The 22,962-nt window shown below is 43.5% G+C and overlaps 1 protein-coding gene across 1 annotated transcript; it reads right to left on the bottom strand.

The window, feature by feature from the left end:
* Positions 1-203: 203 nt before the first annotated feature.
* Ptges3 (prostaglandin E synthase 3) lies at positions 204-20,536 on the bottom strand. Its single transcript, XM_075954551.1, has 8 exons — positions 20,178-20,536; positions 8,376-8,489; positions 7,830-7,899; positions 7,091-7,189; positions 5,208-5,297; positions 4,085-4,147; positions 2,837-2,861; positions 204-1,363 (listed from the first exon to the last, which is right to left on the bottom strand). Coding segments are annotated over exons 1-8 (483 nt in total). The 5' UTR covers positions 20,180-20,536; the 3' UTR covers positions 204-1,343.
* Between the last annotated feature and the right edge of the window lie 2,426 nt (positions 20,537-22,962).

Here is a 22,962-nt window from a genome sequence, read left to right as displayed (position 1 = left end):
CCACCAAAAAACCAAAAACACTTCATTTCTGAGCTCTCTACACACAGAAATAATCAAGGAATCAACCTTTCATCTTTAGGACTTCATTCAACATTGCCTGAAACAGCCTGGATAGCAACAGATGGTGGAAACACAGGCTCCCTCCGCAGGACAGACTTTAGAAGTGTGGAGGCAACACTGCTAAATGCAGGAGCTGAGAGATGTACAGGAGGACAACACATTTAGTTTTATTTCAATCACGTCACACAACACTTTTCCAGCTGCTGAAAGTGCATCTACAGTTTCCATTACAGATCCACTTGAAAGGGTTTCCTGTGACAGTACAGCAACCTCTTTTTTCAAACAGGAGCAGTCCCAAAGTTTTCCCTCAAAAAAATAAGAACTCCATTCCAGTAAGTGGAAAATACATGAAATTACAGCAAACCAGACACTTAGAAGGAGAGCCAAGAAATCGTCCAACAGTTTATTAGAAAGAATGTAGACATTTAAAAAAATCCCCACTGTCATGAACATAAATTGAGGTTTTCCAGCCAGGGCATAAGCTGAAATCAAAACAGGAAATAAAAAAATCCAATAGTGTATTAACATTTTCCACTCATTTGCCATACTGACAGTGCAAATACAAATCTGGTCTAAAATGTACAGACTCTCAAGCAACAATGTACAGCTTTCTTTCTTCGTCCTCCGTGCTAAGAGATGTTAAAGAGCTTAAGGGCCAAATAATACCAATGTATAGGCTTCAAAAACCATCTAAGTTAGGGCATTCACTAGTTTTAGCTAAAACACCTGAACACTGACAAGTGATCACATACAATAATGTAAAGTACATTTTTGAAAAATAAACTTTAGTGGAATAATTCTGAAAGGTACACTGAAAGAATGGCAGGGTATCAGTTTAAGAATCAGCCAATTTTTTTTCCACCCCCTTCAAGTTCATGGTCTGGGATCTAAACTAGGGAGGGACCTTTCCCTAAGCTGAGAGCTTCCTAAGATGTAAGTAAGTAGCTGTGTTATGAAGAAAGAAGACTTAGGTGAAAAGTGTTTATTCATCAGAGCTGTTTTATCAGTTGCCTAGGATCTCAACCACTTCATGGAATCCTGGGAAATGTTCATGCATAAGGATATTGCCTTACCTGACTTAAATTGCCCCATACAATGGTACATTATCAACCCTTAGTGAAGCCTTTAAAAAAAAAATTAAAAAAAAAAACAGGTTGAAAAATGGGTTAAAGGAGGCAAATACAGCATCTGCCTTTAGAGCTTTCAACTCAGGAATTTTCTCAATTATGAAATCTTGCAGAAGTTATTTTTCTTTCTCAAAATCCAGGCGATGACAACATTCCTTACTCCAGATCTGGCATTTCTGAAAGGATTAGAAAAATTAGTTAAGGTCTAGAAGAGAACTAACTACAACAGAACCTAAGAGTTACAAAGTCTCAGCAGAGAAGCAGCTGACAGAGCTGAACACCCTAGTAGAACTTGTGTGCATAGGACCCTTAAAGAGTAAGGGGTTTCTAAAACCGTGACGAGGATCCCGAAGGCCTCTTCCTTAGAGCTAGCCCATTTCACCTCTTGGGAATGCCCCCCCCTTTAATTTTTTTCCCCAGAGAAAGGTTTCTCTGTGTAGCCCTGGCTGAACTGGAACTTACTCTGTAGACCACACTGGCCTCAAACTCAGAGGCCCACCTGTCTCTGCCTCACAAGTACTGGTATTAAAGGCACATGCCACCACTGCCTGGTGTTTTGAGAATTCATTCAGCCAATTATCTTTTGGGGTACCGGTCCTTAGGGCACAGTGTGAGGTGCTACGTGTGTACTAATAAGCAGAGACAAGAAGTGTGCTCACTCTCTTGGGAGGTCAGAGCAGAAGTAAGTGTGTGCAAGTTTTTCACATCTCCCAGGGGCAGAGAGGCTTCTACCTTGTCTGTATCCTGTGAGCCTGTGTTTTCACTTTGAATCCCATTTCCTTTGTATCTCATAATAAAGACAATTTGTAACTCTTGCAGTAATACTCCTCGCTTTAGCTTGATGTTTTCTCCTTTCTTAATTAGTTAATTCTATTCTACGCTAAATTTTAAAGTATGTTCTTGAGACTGGACAGATTACTACTCTTCTAGAGAACCCAGGCTCATTTCCTGGTAATGAAACAGTGGCTCACATTTGGCTGTTAAGTCCAAGGGCTCTGACAGCATCTTTCATCCCCCAAGTACCGGCTATACACAGTACACACACACACACACACACACACACACACACACGCACGCACGCACGCACGCACGCACGCACGCACGCACGCACGCACGCACGCACGCAGTCAAAACACAAAATAAAATGTGCTAGGTGGCGGTGGCGTCCATCTTTATAATCCCAGTACTTGAGAGGTAGAGGCAGGCAGATCTGAGTTGGAGGTGAGTCTGGTCTAGAGTTACAGGACAGCCAGGGCTACACAGGAAAAACCCTGTGTAAATAGGTATGAGTTTTTCCTCCACTTTTCCTGGTGGTTGCTGTGATTTTTAACCTAACCTGTACTCTACCACTCTTTTAAAATTAAATTTTTCTTTTCCTTCTTTCCAAGATAGGGTTTCTTTCTCTATAGCTTTGGAGCCTGTCCTGGAACAAGCTCTTGTAGACCAGGAGGGACTCAAACTTACAGAGATCCACCTGCCTCTGCCACCGACTAAAGGCATGTGCTACCATGGCCTGGCATTAAATTGTTCTTCAGTTTAAAAAGAAAATTGGTGTCTGCTCTGAAATTTGGTCTCAGTGTAAGACAAGCACTTACACTGGAAATAAAACAAACCACAAACACGGGCTTCCCCCCAAACCCCTCACTTACTTTCATCATCACTGTCTTGTGAATCCTGTAGAAGAAATTTTTATAAGTTACAACACTAATCGTACACATATCTCTTAACAGAATATTTTTACCTTAAGAATCCAAACATTGTACTTATTTTTTTTTTACCATAGTAGCAAAAACAATTACATGGAACCCAGAACTTAATGATAACTCACTTATTCTCCTAAAGTGAATAACTTTACAACAGAACCCTTTCTGTAAGATATTGTGTGCTTCTTGATTAGGACTGAACTCACTCCATTCTCCCCCTTGTTATCATCTCGTGTCATCCCATTAAAGGAAAAACTGACTCAATACAAAGACAACAATGAATTCTAAGTCTACGTACTGAAGTTGAGAATTAATTCTCCCAACTACATAACTAACAAGTGCTAAAATGCTGTAATATTAAAGGAAGAATTCTAATAGTTGAATATGCTTCCTCTTGATGCATTCACATCCCTTTGTTATTATAGTCTCTGACCTGGCTTTAAATCCTACTTATATCCTTGATAAAAAGACAATAATTTTCTTTCTTCTCTTTTGGTTTTTCGAGATGGGGTTTTTTTCTGTAACTTTGGAGCCTGTTCTGGAACTAGCTCTTGTAGACCAGGTTGGCCTCGAACTCACAGAGATCCACCTGCCTCTGCATTACCTGTGCTTGGTTTAAAGGCATATGCCGCCACTACCACCCAAAGACAATCCTTTTTTTTTTTTTTTTTGAACCTTCAGGCAGGCCCTCTGGAAAAGCAGCCCAACCTCTAGACCCCAAAGACAATCTCTTAACTCTTACTTTTGTGCAGTGATTTGTTAAAAATATGATCCTTGGGGCTGGAGAGATGGCTCAAAGGTTAAGAGCATTGCCTGCTCTACCAAAGGTCCTGAGTTCAATTCCCAGCAACCACATGGTGGCTCACAACCATCTGTAGTGCCCTCTTCTGGCCAGTAGGCATACACACAAACAGAATATTGTATATATAATAAATATTAAAAAAAATATGATCCTTAATGGTTCAAATACAACTTTCCAACTAGGCAAACAAAATTCCCCCAAAATGGATACATCTTAAAAATAAACAGAAAAATAAACCACCAACAGCAACAAAAAAAGCAGCACTTCCCTTTATGAGGGGGGAAAGGATGGATATGAGTGAACACCTGCAGGGAGCAACTGAGCATGTAAGACCATCTATATTGAACTGCCTTTCACTACTATGAAATAGAAAAGAAGGTTCATATACTTACATCATCTGCTCCATCTACTTCTGGTAAATCTACATCCTCATCGCCACCCATGTGATCCATCATCTGTTTCAAGCATAAAAATTAGTTTTTTAAAATGTTAAAATCAGCTTTAATAAGCTACACACTACAGATATAAACCTTTACTCCAACATAGGTTCCCATCTATGAATGCAAAAGAAACTTAAGTTGCTTTCTCGGAAAGGCAGAGTCTATGTAATTACATACACTCAGACTACAACTTCCTTGAAAACAAGGGAAGGTTCAAGTAGGACGCGGTAGCCACAACTACACACTGGGGTAAGAGGCAAGCCTGATGAGCTACATAAAAAAAAAAAAAAAAGCAAAAACAAAAAAAAACCTCGAATGGCTCAGTGGTAGGTTTTTCATGACAGCATTTCTCTTTAATTTTGGAGCCTATATGCCCACCTTTACTTGTTGCTCTTAAAGAGGGCCTGGGCACAGTAATGAGGTCTGGTGCCCTCTTTTGTCCTGCAGACATACACACAGACAGAATATTGTATACATAATAATAGTAAAAAAAAAAACCCTCTATAACCCCATTTCCTGGAACTGTTGACACCATCATCAGGCCTCCATGGGCACCAGGTTCCCAGATGGTGCAGACACATACACAGGCAAAACACACCCATATGCATTAAAGAAAAACATATCAAAATGACTGTACAGAACAGTATTAAAGTCAGGTGGTGGCAGCGCACACCTTTAATCCCAGCACTGGGAAGGTGAGTCCTGTGAGGCCAGCCCAGTCTACAGAATGAGTTCCAGGACACTGAGAAACCCTTCCTTAAAAGGAAAAAAAGAAAAAGGAGGGCTGGAGATATGGCTCAGAGGTTAAGAGCACTGGCTGCTCTTCCAAAGGTCCTGAGTTCAGTTCCCAGCAACCACATGGTGGCTCACAACCATCTGTAATGAGATCTGGCGCCCTCTTCTGGCCTGCCGGCATACACGGAGGCAGAATGTCGTGTATACATAGCAAATAAATTTAAAAAAAAAAAGAATGCCTTCAGGAAAGGCAACACAAGCGCTAGGGATGATTAAAAAAAAAAAGGAAAGACAAGACAATTATGAGAACAGGGTAGAGGATGCCACTAAGAGAACTTACCTCAGAAAAACGGTCAAAATTGGACATGTCCTCATCTGAATCATCCTCCCAGTCTTTCCAATTATTGAAGTCCACACTAAGCCAGTTAAGCTACAGATCAAGAAAAGCATTACCCATGTTAAGTTTTTTGAGCTTACAACCACTGAGACATAAAAATCAAAGAAGAAAAATCCAAGGGAAACCAAAAGTACTTAACAAGCCCATGAATCGTTATTTTGTTTAACTTTCCTTTTATACAAAAAACAGCCATCCCTCTGGAGAATCGGATTCTAGGCTGCATATTAGGCACTCTGTCAACTGAGCTACAGCCCTAGTGCCACTGCTTTCATTCTAGACAGTACTGCTAGGAATTTTCCCTAACCTAACATGAGCTCTCTGCCGATGCAAAAATCCCAATCAAGCCAAATTAAGAAATATCCATGTTTAATGGGAGGCTACAAAAGTGACAGGGTAAGGGGTAAGGAGTAATGTCGACCACGACACAGGAGGGGACCTTCCAGGGAAGCAGTTGAAGTAGACTGGGAGAGTGGGCATATTTGGCGGGCACAAAGATGGGGCCTCCAAAGATGGAGGCCAGAGACGGACTTGGGACTTACAAGTACCTTATTATGTAGCCCTAACTGGCCTCAAATTCAGAAATCCTTATGCTTCTGCATTACATACTGGGATAAGCCACCACACAAGGTACTTCTAAATGTGTGGAGGAACAAGAGGATAAGAGAACAACTTGAAGCCGGTTCTCCCCCTCTACCACGTGAGTTCTTGGAATCAAACTCAGCTTTCAGATTTGGCAGCAATCATGGTTGTCTAAGTCATCCCGGCAATCCACCCCCAGTTTCTTCAATTTTAAGTGACACCAAACTTTATTCCCCTATGATAACCAAATATCTTAGAAAAGCTTTCCCTCTGCAAATTCTCTCCCTTTCCTTTTTTTAGACAGTTGTAACTTCTAAAGACCATGATGGTCCTGAACTCATGATTCTCCTTTCTCTGTGAACCACCATGCCTGGCAAATTCTTCTGTGTTGGGGAGTAAACTTAGTACCTTGTAGACACAGAGTACCAAGCCCAGCCCTAAAAAAGGGCAAGCTCTGACTATATAGCACAGTGTACTGGTGATTTTGTCATTAAACACAGGTTAGAGTCCTTTGAGATCAGGCTGCAGGCAAGCCTGTAAGAACATTTTAATTAGCGACTGATGGGCATGGTCCACTGTTGGTAGGGTAATTCCAGGGTAAATCCAGGTCCTGGGTTCTGTAAGAAAGCAGACTGGCTGGACCATGGTGGTGCTCACCTTTAATCCCACCCAGCACTTGGGAGGCAAAGGCAAGTGGACTTCTGTGAATTTGAAGCCAGTCTGGTCTACAGAGCTAGTTCCAGAAGTTAGGACCGTTACACAGAGAAACCTTGTCTCGAAAAAAAAAAATACAAAAAAGAAAGCAGACTGAACAAGTCACGGGAAGTCAGCCAGTAAGCAGCACCCCTCCATGGCCTCGCCTCTCTATCAGCTCCAGCATTCAGGTTCCTATCCTGGCTTCCTTCAGTGGACTATGAACGTGGGAGTATAAACCAAATAAACCCTCTCTTTAAATTGGTTCCTATGGTGTCTTATCACAGCAACCACAAGTAACCCTAACAAAGACATCCAGGAAAGCTCGTTTGAATTTCACAGTATTTCTGTCTTAGCCTCAAATGTGTTACTACATCTGATGCATAAGTCTATATCTCTTGAATATAAAACTAGGGACTTATGACATTTGGTTAGAAAGCCAAGTATAGAACACCAACAATTATACACAGGGAAACTCTCATAAAACAAAACAACAAAATCAAATTATAAAAACATACTTTTTTATTTCTCAAGCACAGAAAATGACAACTCACCTTTGCCCTCTCCTTTGTTAACCTAGGCCACGATTGGCCAGATTCTCCTTTCCGCAAACAACATAAAATTGATCTGTCCGTTCTTTTATGCTTGGAGTCCTAAAACAAGAGCATCATCACACCAGTTTATATCTCTATTATCACGGTAAATACCTTTTTCCTTTCTACTGCTCCCTTTCCAGATTTTTTAACCTTCTTTTTATATTGTTAGAGATCAACCTAAGACCTTGAAGTGTACCAGGGAATACTCTACCACAGAGCTGTCTCTTCCATAATCTGGCCATTACTGTGCAGCCTGCTGTCCTGAATTCAAGACCCTCATTAATCAGCACACCCGAGTGTTTCTATGTAGGCAAAGCCATCCTGTCTCAGTTTTCTGAAAATTCACCTTATAGGCACAAGCAGACTGAGCAAGTCACGGGAAGTCAGCCAGTAAGCAGTTTCTCTGTGTAACAGCTCTGGCTGTCCTGGAACTAGCTCTGTAGACCAAGCTGGCCTTGAAATCAGAGATCCACCTGCCTCTGCCTCCCGGTTCTTTCCTCGGGCTCTCAGCTACTAAGGTTTCAGATCTAAAGACAGGCTTCAAAGGTGCTGTCATCTGCCCAGTGACAGAATAAAAAACACACAGGAATGGAGGATATAAAATATAAGTCTCTATAAATTGTTATATTAATTAGACTTAATATTTACTACCAGCATTTCCTCATAATTTAAATCTGGGTAAAGCATTAATACTTACATTTGGATCAATACAGTGAAAAAGATCAATTTCATTTAAATGCTTAAAATTATCACTTCCTCCAAGACAACTAAAAGAGATAAAAATTCAAATAAGCATCTTTAAACAATAGATCAGCAAAAAACCAAGATTAAGTCACTCAGTTATTTGAAATAAGCTTTGGGTAACACTGATATAAAAAGGTGTGCTGGCTAGTTTATGTCAATTTGACACACGCTAGAGTCATCTGAGAGAAGCCAACCTAAGAAAATGCTTCCTGCGCTATAGGCAGGTTGTAAGGCATTTTCTCATTAGTGATTGATTGGAGAGGATCCAGCTCATTATGGGTGCTTCTATTCTTGTGCTGGTGGTCTGGGTTCTCTAAGAAAGCAGGTTAAGCATGCCATAGGCATCAAGTCAGTAAGCAGCACCCCTCCATGGCCTTGGCTTCATCTCCTGCCTCCATCATGTTCCTACTCTGACTTCTTTTGATGGTGAACGGGGCATGCATAGCCCAATAAACCCTTACTTCCCAAGCTGCTACCCTGAGACAAACAAGCAAATTACCTGAAAGTAAGTTTGGATTTTTCAAAATTTACATTAACATCTTTACTGTCTTCAACACAAAATTCAATGAATACGTAGTCCCTTCGATCGTACCACTTTGCAGAAGCAGGCTGCCTACAAATAAAGAAAACGAGACAAACAGGAGTTCAGTACTTAAATAACTTCACATTTAACACAGTAATGTATTTCTCTATCACATTTTTAAACTTTTACTTTATATTTACTCCACATTCCAAGGACTCCCACAAGGTAATTTCAGAAGAACAAAAACTTCCATAACAGGGACTTTATTTTGGGAGACCGGGGAAAAAGGCAGGATTTCACATAGCTCACATTAGCCTTGGACATCTCATCTTCCACTGCCCACACACATAACACCATTTATCTTTCTAGTATCATTGTAGGACAGAAAATAGCCTTTAACAAACAAACTGTTTTCTCCACAGATGTATGTTCAGCACTGTTAACAGGGCTTTTTTTTGGGGGGGGGGGGCTATTTTTGAAGACAGGGTTTCTCTGTGTAACAGCTCTGGCTGTCCTGGAACTAGCTCTGTAGACCAAGCTGGCCTTGAACTCAGAGATCCGCCTGCCTCTGCCTCCTCATTGCTAGAATTAAAGGTGTGCACCACCACTGCCCAGCATTAATAGGGATTTTAAAACTCAAAATCTAACATTTAATACCCTGTCAATCCTTTAAACCAGGACCACTGAAACTAAGATGCGTAATTTAAATTATAAAGAAAACTAAGCCACTTTCAGAAGCACATAGTATTTTACAATCCTGGAATTTCAACATTAGAATTTAGAAGTAATAGGGATGTAGCCAGTGGCACAATGTTTGCCTAACATTTGCAGGGTCTAGGTTTGATGTGCCAAATCCTGGAACAAAATAATTGACAAATATAGTGGTGTCAAGGTATGTTGTCATAAAACTCAGGAGGCATATATATCAAGCTGTTGTCTTACAGAACAAGGGCTAGAGAGATGGCTCAGTGGCTAAGGATACTGGCTAGTCTTATAGAAGACCTAAATTCAATTTCCAGCACCTACAGGGCAACTCACGACCACCTGTAACCTCAGCTCCAAAGGATCCAAGATGAGCAGGCAAAGCACACACATGTTAAAAAAGAAAATGGCACGTTAGCTTCCCCAGTTGAAATGACAATAAGCGAGCCAAATAAAACTACCTCTTTAGTACATATTGGCAGATGTACTAATCTCTCTACCAACTATATCCTCTCCCCTTGGGGTTTTTGTTTTATGACAGTGTCTTGCTTTAAGTTCATGTTGCCCTGCACTGACAGAGTTGCCTTAGCCTCTTGAATACAAATTACACCATTTACATTCAGTTTGAAAGATTTCATTTTTGTTTTGTTTTCTGAGAAAGACTTTCTCTCTGTATCCCTGGCTGTCCTCAAATATGGAGATCCACCTGGCTCTGCCTCCCAAGTGTTGAGATTAAAGGTATAAGCTACCACCACTTGGCAGTTTGTTCACCTGCGTACAAGTACCCATAGAGGTCAGAAAAGCTGGATTTACTTACAAACAGTTGTGAACCACCAGATAAGGATGCTGGAAACCAAACTCTAGGCCTTCTAAGAACAATAGAACATTGCTCCAGCCCTCACTTATCATTTTTTTCTTTCCTTTTCTGGTTTTTTGAGACAGGGTCTCACTATGTAGACCAAACTAGCCTCGAACTCATTGAGATCTGCTTGCCTCTGCTGTGATTAAAGGCACATGCCACTAACCATGGCCCAGAATTATTCCCTTTTAAAAAAAAAGAGAGAGAGAGAGAGAGAGAGAGAGAGAGAGAGGGTTTCTCAGTAGCTATGGAGTCAGCCTGGAACTCATTCTGTAGACCAGGCCTGCCTTGAATTTACAGAGATCTTCCTGTCTCTGCCTCCCCAATTCTGGGATTAAAGGTGTGCACCACCACCACCTGGCCCAATTTCTTCTACAATATGAGGAAAAATGGGGCTTGTGGTGGCCAAAGTACTTTATTCAGAAGGGCCAAAGAATCTGCTGCCCTCAACAGGGTAGATCTTAGAGGCTACCCTGTTGCTAATACACTAGAAAATTTTAGCAATAAAGAAAAATTTAATTAAAAGTAGCTGAGTGTGGTGGTTTATGTCTACAGTCCCAGCACTTGACAAGCAGATGTAGGAAAACTATTGAAGTCCAGGTAAATCGAAGTTTTGGAGTAGGACCACATCTCAACTACTGTCCCCCGAAACAGCATTGGTTATAGTACAGTTCAGTGTTAGAGAGCATTTGCCTAGCACAGGCAAACCCCTAGGCTTAAACTCAAGCACTGTAAGTTAAGTAAGATGAATTCATTTTTGTATACAGTGCTTTTTTCCTTTGGAGAAATCCAGTCTTAGGAATTGTGCTGTTTGCCATGCCCGATCTACAGAGCGTTCCAGGACAGTTAGGGCTATACAGCACCTGCTCCCATGTCCCCCAAACAATCAACTAACCAACCAATAAATAAACTGTGCTACTTAAAAGAAAACAAAGTATCTTGTCCTGGTGAGATGGATTTGCAATCAAGTAAAAGAATTTGCCACACAAGCCTGGCAAACCTGACTTCAATTCCCAGAATTCACATAAAGATGGAAACTTGGGCTCTAAGACACATACATATTATAAGCACATCCATCAATAATAAAAATCACAATAAACTTGCCTGTCCAGTTAAGACTAATAGCTACAGCTCACCACTATTACCCAGTTGTCCTTTGCTTAACTTTAGAAAACTGTTCCTTAGGCTGGGCGGTGGTGGTGCATGCCTTTAATCCCAACACTCAGGAGTGCAGAGGCAGGTGGATCTCTGTGAGTTCGAGGCCAGCCTGGTCTACAAGAGCTAGTTCCAAGACAGAAACCAAAAGCTACGGAGAAGCCCTGTCTCAAAAAACTTAAAAAAAGAAAAGAAAAGAAAACTGTTCCTTTTGGTAAACAGCTTTGTTTCAAGCAACTAGAGCAGGACACCTCGGAGGGGCTTTTCTGCTGGACACTCTCGAGTTTATGCCTGTTACAGCAACTCTCAATAACCTCCAATGGGCCAGGCGATGGTGGCGCACGCCTTTAATCCCAGCACTTGGGAGGCAGAGGCAGGCGGATAACTGTGAGTTAGAGACCAGCCTGGGCTACAGAGCTAGTTCCAAGACAGGCTCCAAAGCCACAGAGAAACCCTGTCTCAAAAAACAAAACAAAAAAAACAAAAACAAAAAAAAAACAAAAAAAACCCCAAAAAAACCTAAAAATAACCTCCAATGTTCTTTCCTGTATCATTAGTTGTGTCATCCTGTTCAGACATTAATACTCACCGGTTAGGCTATGTTTATTAAACAATCTTTAAATTGGAAATGAAATCCATTGGGGACAAAGAAGTGACAGATAAAAAATAGACCCTACCCAAATAATCTTGGTTGTAAACTTGGATTCTAAATCAACTAAAAGACATTCTTGTGATTTTCTTGACCAAATTACTTGAAGGGAGAAGACACATCCTAAATAACTGTGGGTTACACATTCCAATGGCAAGTTCACCTGCCCTGTTGCTGCTACCGCTTCATGCTCCCAAAATGGATGACGGAAGGCCAGCAGCAGCTCTCTGAGATTCCTCCAGGCTTTCAGCACCAGACTGGAAGTGACTAAAAGAACTACAGATTCTGGATAGATAAGTCAGCCATTGTTGGGACTATTTAGTGACATAGCATTATGTAAGGGAAGCCAATAAATCCCCGTCTGTTATACACTCACTGAATTGGTTCTTTTCCACTAGAGAACCCTGAGTAATACCAAATAACAGGCACGTGAGGATCTAGTGTAGTATTTTACCCTATTTTAAAATAAAAACGACCTGCTTCTTGCCTAGAAGTTGATGCTTTGGGTTTGATACCCACTCACTAAAGCTAATCCATGAGCGATTCCTTACCAATGCACACAAATGGCAGCTGAATAAAATTCTAATTACTTGCCTGGTGGTGGTGGCAAAGCGTGCCTTAATCCCAGCACTTGGCAGAGGCAGGTGTATTAAAGGTATGTGTCACCATGCCTAACCATGCTGTTTTTCTTTGGCTCATTCATTATTTAAGACATGGGAGGGGCTGGAGAGATTGGACTCAGTGGTTAAGAGCACTGGCTGCCCTTCCAGATGTCCTGAGTTCAATTCCCAGCAACCACACGGTGGCTCACAACCATCTGTAATAAGATCTGGTGCCCTCTTCTGGCATGCGGGCATACATGGAGGCAGAATGTTGTATACATAATAAATAAAATCTAAAAAAAAAAAAGCACTGGCTGATCTTCCAGGGGTCCCTGGTTCAATTCCCAGCACCTACATGGCAGCTCACAACTGTCTGTAAATCCAGATCCAGGAGATCCAACACCTTCAACCAATGCATATTAAAAAAACAAAAATCAAACCACCACCACCACTACCACAACAACAAAAAACCAAAAACTAAGCTGACAGTGGTATGCCTTTAATCCCAGCACCCAGGAGAGGCAGATGAGTTCAAGGCCAGCCTGGTTACAGAGCGAGTTCCAGGCCAGGGCAGTTAGGGCTGTTACACAGAGAAACCTTGTTTTGGAAAAAAAAAAAAAAAAAAAAAAAAAAAAAAAAAAACACAGGGAAACATTGGCGGGTTAACCCACTTTCTTAGATTTACATTAAGTAACAACTGTTTTCTGTTCAATTTTTCATCTTCAACTCTGACTTGTCAGTGCCTCAGAATGAGACTTTCCCATATGGATCAAAAGTGCAATCCTAACAGAGGCTCTCCTCCAATATGACTGGTGCCCTAGTAAGGGAAGATGAGGATGAAAGACACAGGTGGTCATCAAATGAAAGAGAATCTCTAATAGAACGATTTCTTAGAAAATAAACAATCAGAAACAACTTTTTGTTTAAGGTTAAGGTCTCTGCAGTTGGCCCCAAACCTCTCTTTACAAATCAAGTCTCTCTACACATAAATGTGATAAACTATTGTTAATATCTGAATTTCTATTGAAATTAAGTGGGAGACAGAATGGAGAGGTGGCTTAGAGGTTAAGACCATTCCTCCAGAGGTCCTGAGCTCAATTCCCAACAACCATATGACACACCTGTAATGAGACCTGGTGCCCTCTTCTGGCATGCAGGCAGAACACCGAACACATAATGAATAAATTTTTAAAAAAGAGGGAAAAAATTAAGTGTGTATGTGTGTGGGGAGCAGGGTTCTGGGGCAGAGAAATGGCCTAACACTAAAGAATATTTGCTCAAGAAGCAAAAAATAAACCAAAACCAAACAGAATGAGCTCTGTTTAGTTCTCAGCACCTATGTAAAGCACCTTGCACATTCTGTAACTCCAAAGGACTTGACACTCTTCTGGCCTCCTCAGGAACCCATACACATGTGGCAAACTCACACACAAAGTGCTACCATGTAGCCATGTTAATAGCTTCATACAGAAATTACTCAGAAACAAAAAAGTACATTTCTCTTAAGTATTACGTGAGCTGAGAGACTGAATCTGTTCGAGGCAAAGCTATAGTGTTAACCAGTTAAAAGATCATTCTGACCAAACTATAACCTAAACCAAAGAACACACACATACAAAGGTACTTTTTATATAGGTATATACTGGCTTGTCGTGCTTTTCTAGATTTTATGAAATAAACACAGCGCTCACTATATACATGTATATACACATTTCAGAAAGTATAGAAAAGCAGTTAAAGGTTTATGTGTATGAATATTTTGCCTGCCTTGAACTAGAAGGTTGTGAGCCTCCATGTGGTTGCTGGGAACCATCTAAGTCCTTAACTGCAAGAGCAGTTAAGGTGGTTTAGGTTGGTTTTTCCCTCTCTTCATAGCTCTGGCTGTCCTGGAATTACATAGGCCATGGTGGTCTCCAACTCAGAGAAAACTTAACTGCTGGCTCTGCCTCCTAAGCACTGTGACTGAGATTGCGCTCCACTTTGTCCAACCAGTGAAGTTCTTTTAAATGCTGGCCCACCTTCCAGACCTGCTAACTAACCATCCACCCCAATACATTTTTCAATCTGTTTAACAGAATTTGCAGATGTGCTATACAGTAACAAAACTCACAGCAGACCTCTAGCTCAACCCTACCATCAAAAGCATCTCATGTAATCATGTCCCATAGCCAAAGCACACTGCTGGAAGATAGTACTGGGACCTGTTCTAGAGATGTATCAGGAGAGGAAATCCCAGCTCTTCCTTGGGCCAGGGCGGGGTGGTGGCTTACACCGTAAACATAGCACTTTCCAGTCTGAGCAGTAGGAGGATCACTACAAGTTCCAGGACAGCCTGCTCTACATTCTCTGCACCATTAACCATGTTTCAATGAGTAAGGTATACAGCTGTGTAGGAACTCTGCTCAAACCTCAGCTTCAGGCCTCCATACATACCAGCACACACATGGGCACAATTATCTACACATACAATTGCACAAAAATTGTGCATGTTTGTATGTAATATACATGCATATGTATAGAGATATGCAACAGCCAGATTCTGTCTCACACTTGCTCTACTTCCACACCTAATTCCCTTGAGACATGTCTCACTGAACCTGTCCACACAGCACAAATACCTAGCGTTTTATGCGGGCAATGGAAATTTTTAAATGATTTTTATTTTATGTATACTGGTGTTCTGCCTGTATGTATGTCTGTGTGAGGGTGTCAGATCCGTCGGAACTGCAGTTACAGACAATTATGAATTGCCATTTGGGTGCCGGGAACTGAACCCTGGTCCTTTGGAAGAGCAGTCAGTGCTCCTGCTGCTGAGCCATCTCTCCTGGCCCAGGTGATGGACATTTGAACCCAGGTCTTCATGACTGTTCATCAAATGCACTTACTGGCTGAACATCTTTCCAGTCACCTTTTCAGTGTTTTTAAAGCCCCTACCTTTCCACGGCTGGTATTACAAATGGAGGCAGAAGGATCAGGAATTCACAAGAGAATGAACACAAAACTGTTGTATCTGTATCAGTTTCTAATAAGGCACTGAGTCACTAAAGTTCTGCTATGGAAAGCCAGGCAGTGGAACACGTCTGTAATCCCAACATTTGGGAGGTGAAGGTTTAGGCAAGAAAAAAGGGGGAGGGGAGTTTTGGCTCACTATAGTGATATATGCCTTTAATCCCACCACTCAGGAGGCAGAGGCAGGGCCATCTCTGTTGAGTTTGAGGGCAGTCTGGTCTACATAATGAAACCTGTTTCTGGGAAAACAAACACCCAACCAACCAACCAACCAACCAAACAACAAGTTATCAGTAAGCTAAATATACACATTAGTTCGAGGCGATTCAACTGCACCATACGTCCCCCCCCCCTTCCCTTTTACTTTTTAGAAACAGGATTTCTCTGTGGAACAGCCCTAGCTGTCCTGGAACTAGCTCTTATAGACCAGGCTGGCCTCAAACTCACTGAGATCCGCCTGCCTCCGTCTCCCAAGTGCTGGGATTAAAGGCATGAACCACCACTGTCTGGCACAATTTCAGCTTTTGTTTATTCATTATTTATTTTCTTACGTATGAGTGCTATGTCTGCAATACAGCTGCATGCCAGAAGAGAGCGTCAGATCCCATTATAGATGGTTGTGAGCTATCTACCACGTGGTTGCTGAGAATTGAACTCAGGACCTCTGAAGAGCAGCTAGTGCTCTTAACTGCTGAGCCATCTCTCCAGCCCCTAAACAGACCAATATTAAATTAGCAATGAGTAACCTACAATCCAGCATTGTCACTTTGTTTCTATGCCTTCTAGTTAAAGTCTAACTCAACAATTAAAAAACAAAAAAAGAAAAGTCAGTTGCCAGGTTACAGTGATTAGAAAATCAACACTGAAGGAAGGAGCATACCCTATGCTCACTCTTAAGTTTGGAAGGCTGAAGATTTTATTTTGGGAATTCTGCAAAGCATATAAATAAGTATTTATTTAATAAGTAAATAAATAGGTATGTAACTTTAACCCCAGCCTGGTCTAGATTCCAGAACAGCCAGGACTACACAATGAGACTGTCCAAGAGAATAAACCTATTTACAGCAGACATCAACAGACAACACGATTAGTTGGATTTTCCCAATTTTTACTTTAGAACTGTTACAAAATTGTATGTATTGAACATTTATTTTCTAAGGAGTTGTTCATATTTATTTTACATGTATGTAAGAACATTTTGCTTATATGTCTGGCACTGGGGGTCAGATCATTCAGAGAGGTCTGAAGAGGATGCTGGATCCCCTGAAACCAGAATTACCAATTGTTATCAGTTCCCCTGTGGATGGAGCCTGAAAATTGAGCCCAGATCCTCTGAAAGAGTAGCGACTGCTCTTCAAGAATGAGCCGCCTGGGCTGGAGAGATGGCTCAGAGGTTAAGGGCATTGCCTGCTCTTCCAAAGGTCCTGAGTTCAATTCCCAGCAACCACATGGTGGCTCACAACCATCTGTAATGAGGTCTGGTGCCTCTTCTGGCCTGTAGGCATACATGCAAACAGAATATTGTATACATAATAAATAGAATATTTGAAAAAAAATCTACCCCCATATATATCTACCCCCATATACTGAGCATTTAAAACTCGAAGGATCTAATTACTTCAGAATGTGCACAATGGTGCAAGCTTTAAAAAAAGTGTGTAGCTGGGCGGTGGTGGCGCATGCCTTTAATCCCACCACTTGGGAGGCAGAGGCAGGCAGATCTCTGTGAGTTCGAGACCAGCCTGGTCTACACGAGCTAGTTCCAGGACAGGCTCCAAAGCTACAGAGAAACCCTGTCTAGAAAAACAAAAAAAAAAAAAAACAAAAAAACAAACAAACAAACAAACAAAAAAAAAGTGTGTAGCCAGGTGAAGTTGCATACACCATAATTTCAGAACTTGGAGGCAGAGATATGTAGAACCCAGTCTGGTCTACAGTGAGTTCAGGACAGTCATGGTTACACAGAAAAACCTTGCCTTGAAAAAAGTACCAAATAATAATAATTAGTAGTAAACTAAATAAAGAGGTATATGCATACATGAAGCTTTACTATGCAGATCTTAATGGCATGTACCACCTCTAATTCTAGCACTTGGAAGGTAGAGGCAGAAAGATTAAGCATTCAAGGGCAGTTCCGTATGTAGTGGACCAACTCAAAAAATCTTTAAGTTAATAGGGCCAGGCATGGTGGACCATGCCTTTAAACCTAACATTTGGGAGGCAGAGACAGGCAGATCTGTCAGTCTGAGGCCAGCCTGGTCTACATTGAAAGCTCCAGGACAACCAGTGCTACATAGTGAGACTTTGTTGCAAAATCAATTGTTAGTAGAGGTTGGAAAGATGCCTCAATGGTTAAGAGCACTGGATCTCTATCCCAGGGGGTCTCTATCCTCAACAGCTAGTGATTCACGACCATCTATAACTCCATCTAGTTCCAGGCAACCCAACACTCTCTCTATTCTGACCTTTGGAAGTGCTGCAAGCAGGTGGTACATAGACATATGTACAGGCAAAACACCTACACACCCAGGTTGGCTGGCTCACAACAGCCTCTATTCAGACCTAACACCTCTGCTCTCTGCTGAAACCTGCATTAGAATGTACAAACCCATACAGACACATAATTTTAAATGTAATTTTAAAAAAATATTAATTTTTACCACACTGTACTGGTATTTTGATTGCATTCAAGTATATGTATGTGCCACACACTTGCCTGGTACCCAACCATCAGAAAAGGGCATTAGAGGGCTGGAGAGATGGCTCAGCCGTTAAAGGCTAGGCTCACAACCATAAATATAAAGAAAAGGGCATTAGATCTCCTGAAGCTGGAATTACAGATTACGAGCCACGTGGGTGATAGGAGCTAAACCCAGGTCCTTTGCAAGAACAGTAAGCATGTAATCTAAGGCACTTGTCCAGGGCCAACAAAAAATCTTAAAAAAAATTGTGTTGGTTGGTAATAGCACATTCCTTTAATCCCAGCACTTGGTATGCAGAGGCAGGAGGGTTTCTGTTGAGTTAGAGGCCAGCCTGGTCTACAAAGAGACCTTCTTTTTGAAGGTAGTAGCATGATAATTAGAGAAGGGGTAGAATACGCTACCTGCAATTTTCACCTATTTACATTCATTACCTACAGAAATGTTTCAAACAAGCCACTTTGACTTTATGTCCATGAATGTTTGCCTGCATGTATGTAGACCACATCCCTAAAACTGGAGTTACGGATGGCTGTGAGCCACCACGTGGGTATTCGGGTCCTCTGCAAGAGAAACCAGAGCTGTTAACCACTGAACTACCTACCTCTCCAGCTCCTAAACTGGTACTTCTGATGAAAAGGTGTTTTGTTTGGCTATGCTCATCTCTTAATTGGATTACCTAGCAATTAATTTTCTCCTTAGAGATGTCCAAACTGGTTAGTAATTTAAATACCAAAAAAAAAAGTTTTACATCAATGTCCTAAAAAGCCAGAGATGGCATTGGAATACAGCTCAGGTGATAAGAGTCCTCCCCTAACATAAGAGTTCGATCCATAACGCCTCGAAAATAATATTTATACCGGTGCGGGTGAGCTGGCTCAACAAGTTAAGGCGCCCACCGCCACACCTGACCACCTGAGTTCTACCCCGACACGACGAAGACACATTCCCACAGCTTTTCCTTTCTCCTCCAGGAGCACTCACACAAGAATAAACGTAAGCAAAAACAAAGTTAAACCTTCTCTTTCTTTCCATGTTTTCCAGCACATGTCTTCTAGGGCCTGTTCCCAGGCACCAACTAGCTCTAGGGTGTGTCCCATCCCTTTAGAGTTCTAGCCACACAGTATTCAGGGAAGTCCTTACACCTGTATGATTGTTTAATCTAGTTTCTTTTCAATCGCTATCCGCAATGAACTTTTAGGGCTGTGCAGCACAGCACCCACTCAGCACCAAACTCATCTGAAGTAGTTTTCCTGAGAAGCAAAGACCTGGAAAAAACAGGGTCAAAAATTCTTACCAGGTTAAAATCCACCAAAGCTAAGACTGTTAAGAGAACCCGTAACCACCTCCACCTAGACAGATCCGGTCTTCAGGCCAGTAAGGTGGTCCCTCCACACCTATTTCATCCTCCCGTGGAGGACGCGTGATGAAACGCCATCCCAAGTTTATTGAGAAATAGAGAACGAGTCCCCAAGTCTCTTGTGACTAGACACGTGCAGAACTACTACTCAATGCTCAGCAAGTGACTGAATTTGACTGGATTGGGAAGGAGTCTGGAAGGCTCCCGAGCGCGACACGGGAACGGGAAGTTTCGTTGTGGTGACGGCATGGCCCCTCTAGTTGCCTAGCAGTGCCTGCCGCGGAGGGCGGAGGGCCGCGTGGTGCCCCATCGGCAGCGCTTACAGAACTCGGGAGCCCCGAGCCCGGCCATAACCGAGGAGCAGCCATGCGACTCCGCTGCCCGCTGGGCAAGGCGCTCGCACACGAGTTTGAGGCCCAAGGCTAAGTTCCCGGAGTTCCGAGGCGGCCAGGCCGTCCGGGGGGGGGGGGGCAGAAGTGGGGTTTCTGGCCCGAGGAATCCGGGGGAATGGACTGGCGGTGGGGGGAGCGGACATCTGGAGGAAAAATATGTCCTCCGCCCGCCAACGGTAACCGGAACAGGGATGCAGGACCTCCCAGCGCACGGCAGGGCGGCCGCCAGCGAGGGGAGAAAGGCGGAGGGCCGCGAGTGGGGGAGGGCCCAGGGGCCGTTTCCCGGCAGCCGGGAGCTCCCGCGCGGCCTCTCTCAGGGACGACCTGCCCTCGGCGGGATGGCGCACTCACATGGTGAACGGGGCAGGGGGCCAGGCGAACGGGTGGGCGGGCCTCACTGGCGGCGGCGGCTGGCGAGTCGACTCCTCTCCGGCGTCTTCTGCCCGGTCGCGGCCTCTTCTCGCTCCCCTAAGGCGACGGCGGCGACGGCGGGCTCGACCTCGATGCCCAGAATGCACCGCGCGGAGAGCGGCTCCCTCAGGCCGGGAGAGGAGGAAAGTGTCGGAAGAGGGGCGCGAGGACGGAGAAGGAGCGTGCGTGCGTGCGAGGGGTGGTGAGGCCGGGCGGCGGCTGGTGACGCAGCAAAATGCCCGGGCCCGGCCGCCGCGCCTGCGCACTCTTTGTTTTCGGGCTCCGCGCGGCTTTCTAGAGCTCTCTACGGAAAGGGCGGGGCCTCCCCGCTCCTTCGCGACGCTTCCCGCCCCGCCCCGCCCGCAGGCCTGCCGCAGGCCTCGGTCCTGCCATCTTCCCGTGTTCCCCTCTCGCGTTAGTAAACCGTTGGCCGCCAACCGCCTGAGCACGCGCACGGGACGCTTTCCCTAGGAAACAGCCGGGCCGCCTCGGGAGGCGGCGGGATGTGAGAGTCTGCGGTGGATGGCCGCGGGAGACCTTGACTAGGGAGCAGGTCTCGGAAAGGAGGTGTTGGTGGACATTTTTGTTTGAGAAAGGGGCTTCCACACTAGCCCAGGCTGGCCTCGAACTCGCAGCGATTCCACTGCCTCAGCCTCCCTAGTGTTGGGCTTACAGTCTTGGCTGTTCCGGTGGGGACACGGCTTCGTTGTTAAAGCCTGGAACATCTCGCCCTTTTCCTGAATGTTAGAATCCTGTTGGGGATAGTGGGAACGCAGAGCCTTTAGCTGAGGAGCTACTTTTGTGAATTTGCCTCTAGCGGCGGGCCTGTCACCTGCTTTGAGACTTTGGCGACCTTGGTGAGGCGAGGAGGGAAAAGTTTCTAGCCATTCTCTTTTCATCTGAGTTCAGATGAGGCTGCGGATTTATTCTAAAATTCTTGTATAGTGCACTGGGTTAAGGTCTAGCAATGTTAGTAACCAAGAACAATATTTGCTTGTCAAAAATTGACAGATTAAGGCAGACGTAGACCAGTGAACCGCTTATTCAGGGCACGACACAAGTTTCAGGAAAATAAAACATTTTGGAAGAGTGGTAGCTTGAAGGCAAGCAAAATACTACATGTGCCGTGAAATGAAAGCTGTATTCAGATCTGCAAAATGGGGGTGCTAGGCTCAACATGGTTGAAGGGGATGAAAATAAAAACTTTTGTGTTTTGTCTTTCAGTAGTTCAGGCTGCCCTAAACTCACTATGCAGTACAGGCTGACTTCAAATTTAGGGTAACCCTGCTGTGCTGGTATTACAGGCTTTTTGTATTGTTTTGTTTAATGCTATTGGTATCACTGAGCCCAGACTCTGAAGTGATGTTGACCATGTAGTCTTGATCCTCTTTGCCTGTTTCACAAGTGCCAGGCAGACTAACTGAAACCTTACCACCTGTCAGGGAAAAGAAAATAGTCTGGCATAGTGGCACAGGCTTGTTTGATTTGTTTGTTTTTGAGACAGGGTTTCTCTTTGTAGCTTTAGAGCCTATTCTGGACCTCTCTTTGTAGACCAGGCTGGCCTCGAACTCAGAGATCTGCCTGCCTTTGCCTCCCTAGTCCTGGAATTAAAGACCTCCACTACCATTGCCTGGCAGTATCACAGATATTTAATCTCAGCTAAGGAAGCTTTAAAGGAGCTGGGGGTCATGGCCCATGCCTTTAATCCCAACATTTGTCAGGGGCAGAGGCAGGTGGATCTCTGAGTTCTAGGCCAGTCTGGTCTATATATCCAGTCCAGGACAGCCAAGGCTACATAGCATGGATGAGTCCTGGGTTCAGTTCATGGCACCACCATTACTACCATGGCCCTCAGAGAAAAGACCAGCTGTTAGGATGGAGCACATGTTTGCTGGAAGAAACAGGACAGGCCTTGTAAAGAAACTTTTTCAGGGCTGCAGAGATGGTTCAGGGGTTAGGAGCATTGACTGCCCTTCCATAATACCTGGGTTCAGTTTAACTGGTCCCAGGAGAGCTGACTCCTCCTGGCCTCCATTGGCACCAGGCTTGTACATTGTGCATAGACATTACATGCAGGCAAAACACCCATACATGAAACAAATTTACAAGAAACAAGGCCAGATGGCATTAATCTCAGCAGGGATTAAAGCTCAGGCAGTGATACTCTGTCTGAAAAGAAAAAACAGAAGGGATGGAGAGATGTAGAAAACTCGTTGAATTATCAGCACCCACATGGTGACTCACAGCTGTAACAGGCAAAACACCAGTGCCTGTAAAAAAACTAAAAAGAAATGGAAATAAGGACTAGAATGGTGTATTCTGTCAATTGTGTTTTAAATAAACACTGATTGGTCAGTAGCCAGGCAGGAAGTAGAGGTGGGGCAAGGAGAACAGGAGAATTCAGGGAAGGAGGAAGCCCATTCCTCGGCAGTCCTGCCCAGATCACAGAAGCAGCAAGATGTGACCTACCCTGCCGAAAAAGGTACCGAGCCATGTGGCTAACACAGAATAATGGGCTGGTATACGTTATAAGAGCTAATACGAAGCCTGAGCTAATGGGCCAATCAGTTTATATCTAATGTAGACTTCTGTGTGATTCTTTGGGGCTAAATGGCTGTGGGAACTGGGCAGGACAGAAACCCCAACAAGCAGGCCCTCGTGTTACACTAGAAGGCTATTCAGTTCATAAGAGGATGTTACTGTGACTCCCTTTATCTTGCTCATG

This window comes from Microtus pennsylvanicus, chromosome 20, assembly GCF_037038515.1.
Source record: "Microtus pennsylvanicus isolate mMicPen1 chromosome 20, mMicPen1.hap1, whole genome shotgun sequence".
NCBI classification, from domain to species: Eukaryota; Metazoa; Chordata; class Mammalia; order Rodentia; family Cricetidae; genus Microtus; species Microtus pennsylvanicus.
Note: the sequence above shows the minus strand (reverse complement) of the source record. Positions and strands in the feature narration are given on the sequence as shown.

What these genes read in the sequence shown, in the direction of transcription:
- Ptges3 (XM_075954551.1), bottom strand. An exon ending in ATTTTGACCGTTTTTCTGAG is followed by an intron (nt 4,148 to 5,207) that starts GTAAGTTCTCTT and finishes TGCTTGAAACAG; the next exon opens with ATGATGGATCACATGGGTGG. An exon ending in ACAAGACAGTGATGATGAAA is followed by an intron (nt 1,364 to 2,836) that starts GTAAGTGAGGGG and finishes TAATCCTTTCAG; the next exon opens with AAATGCCAGATCTGGAGTAA.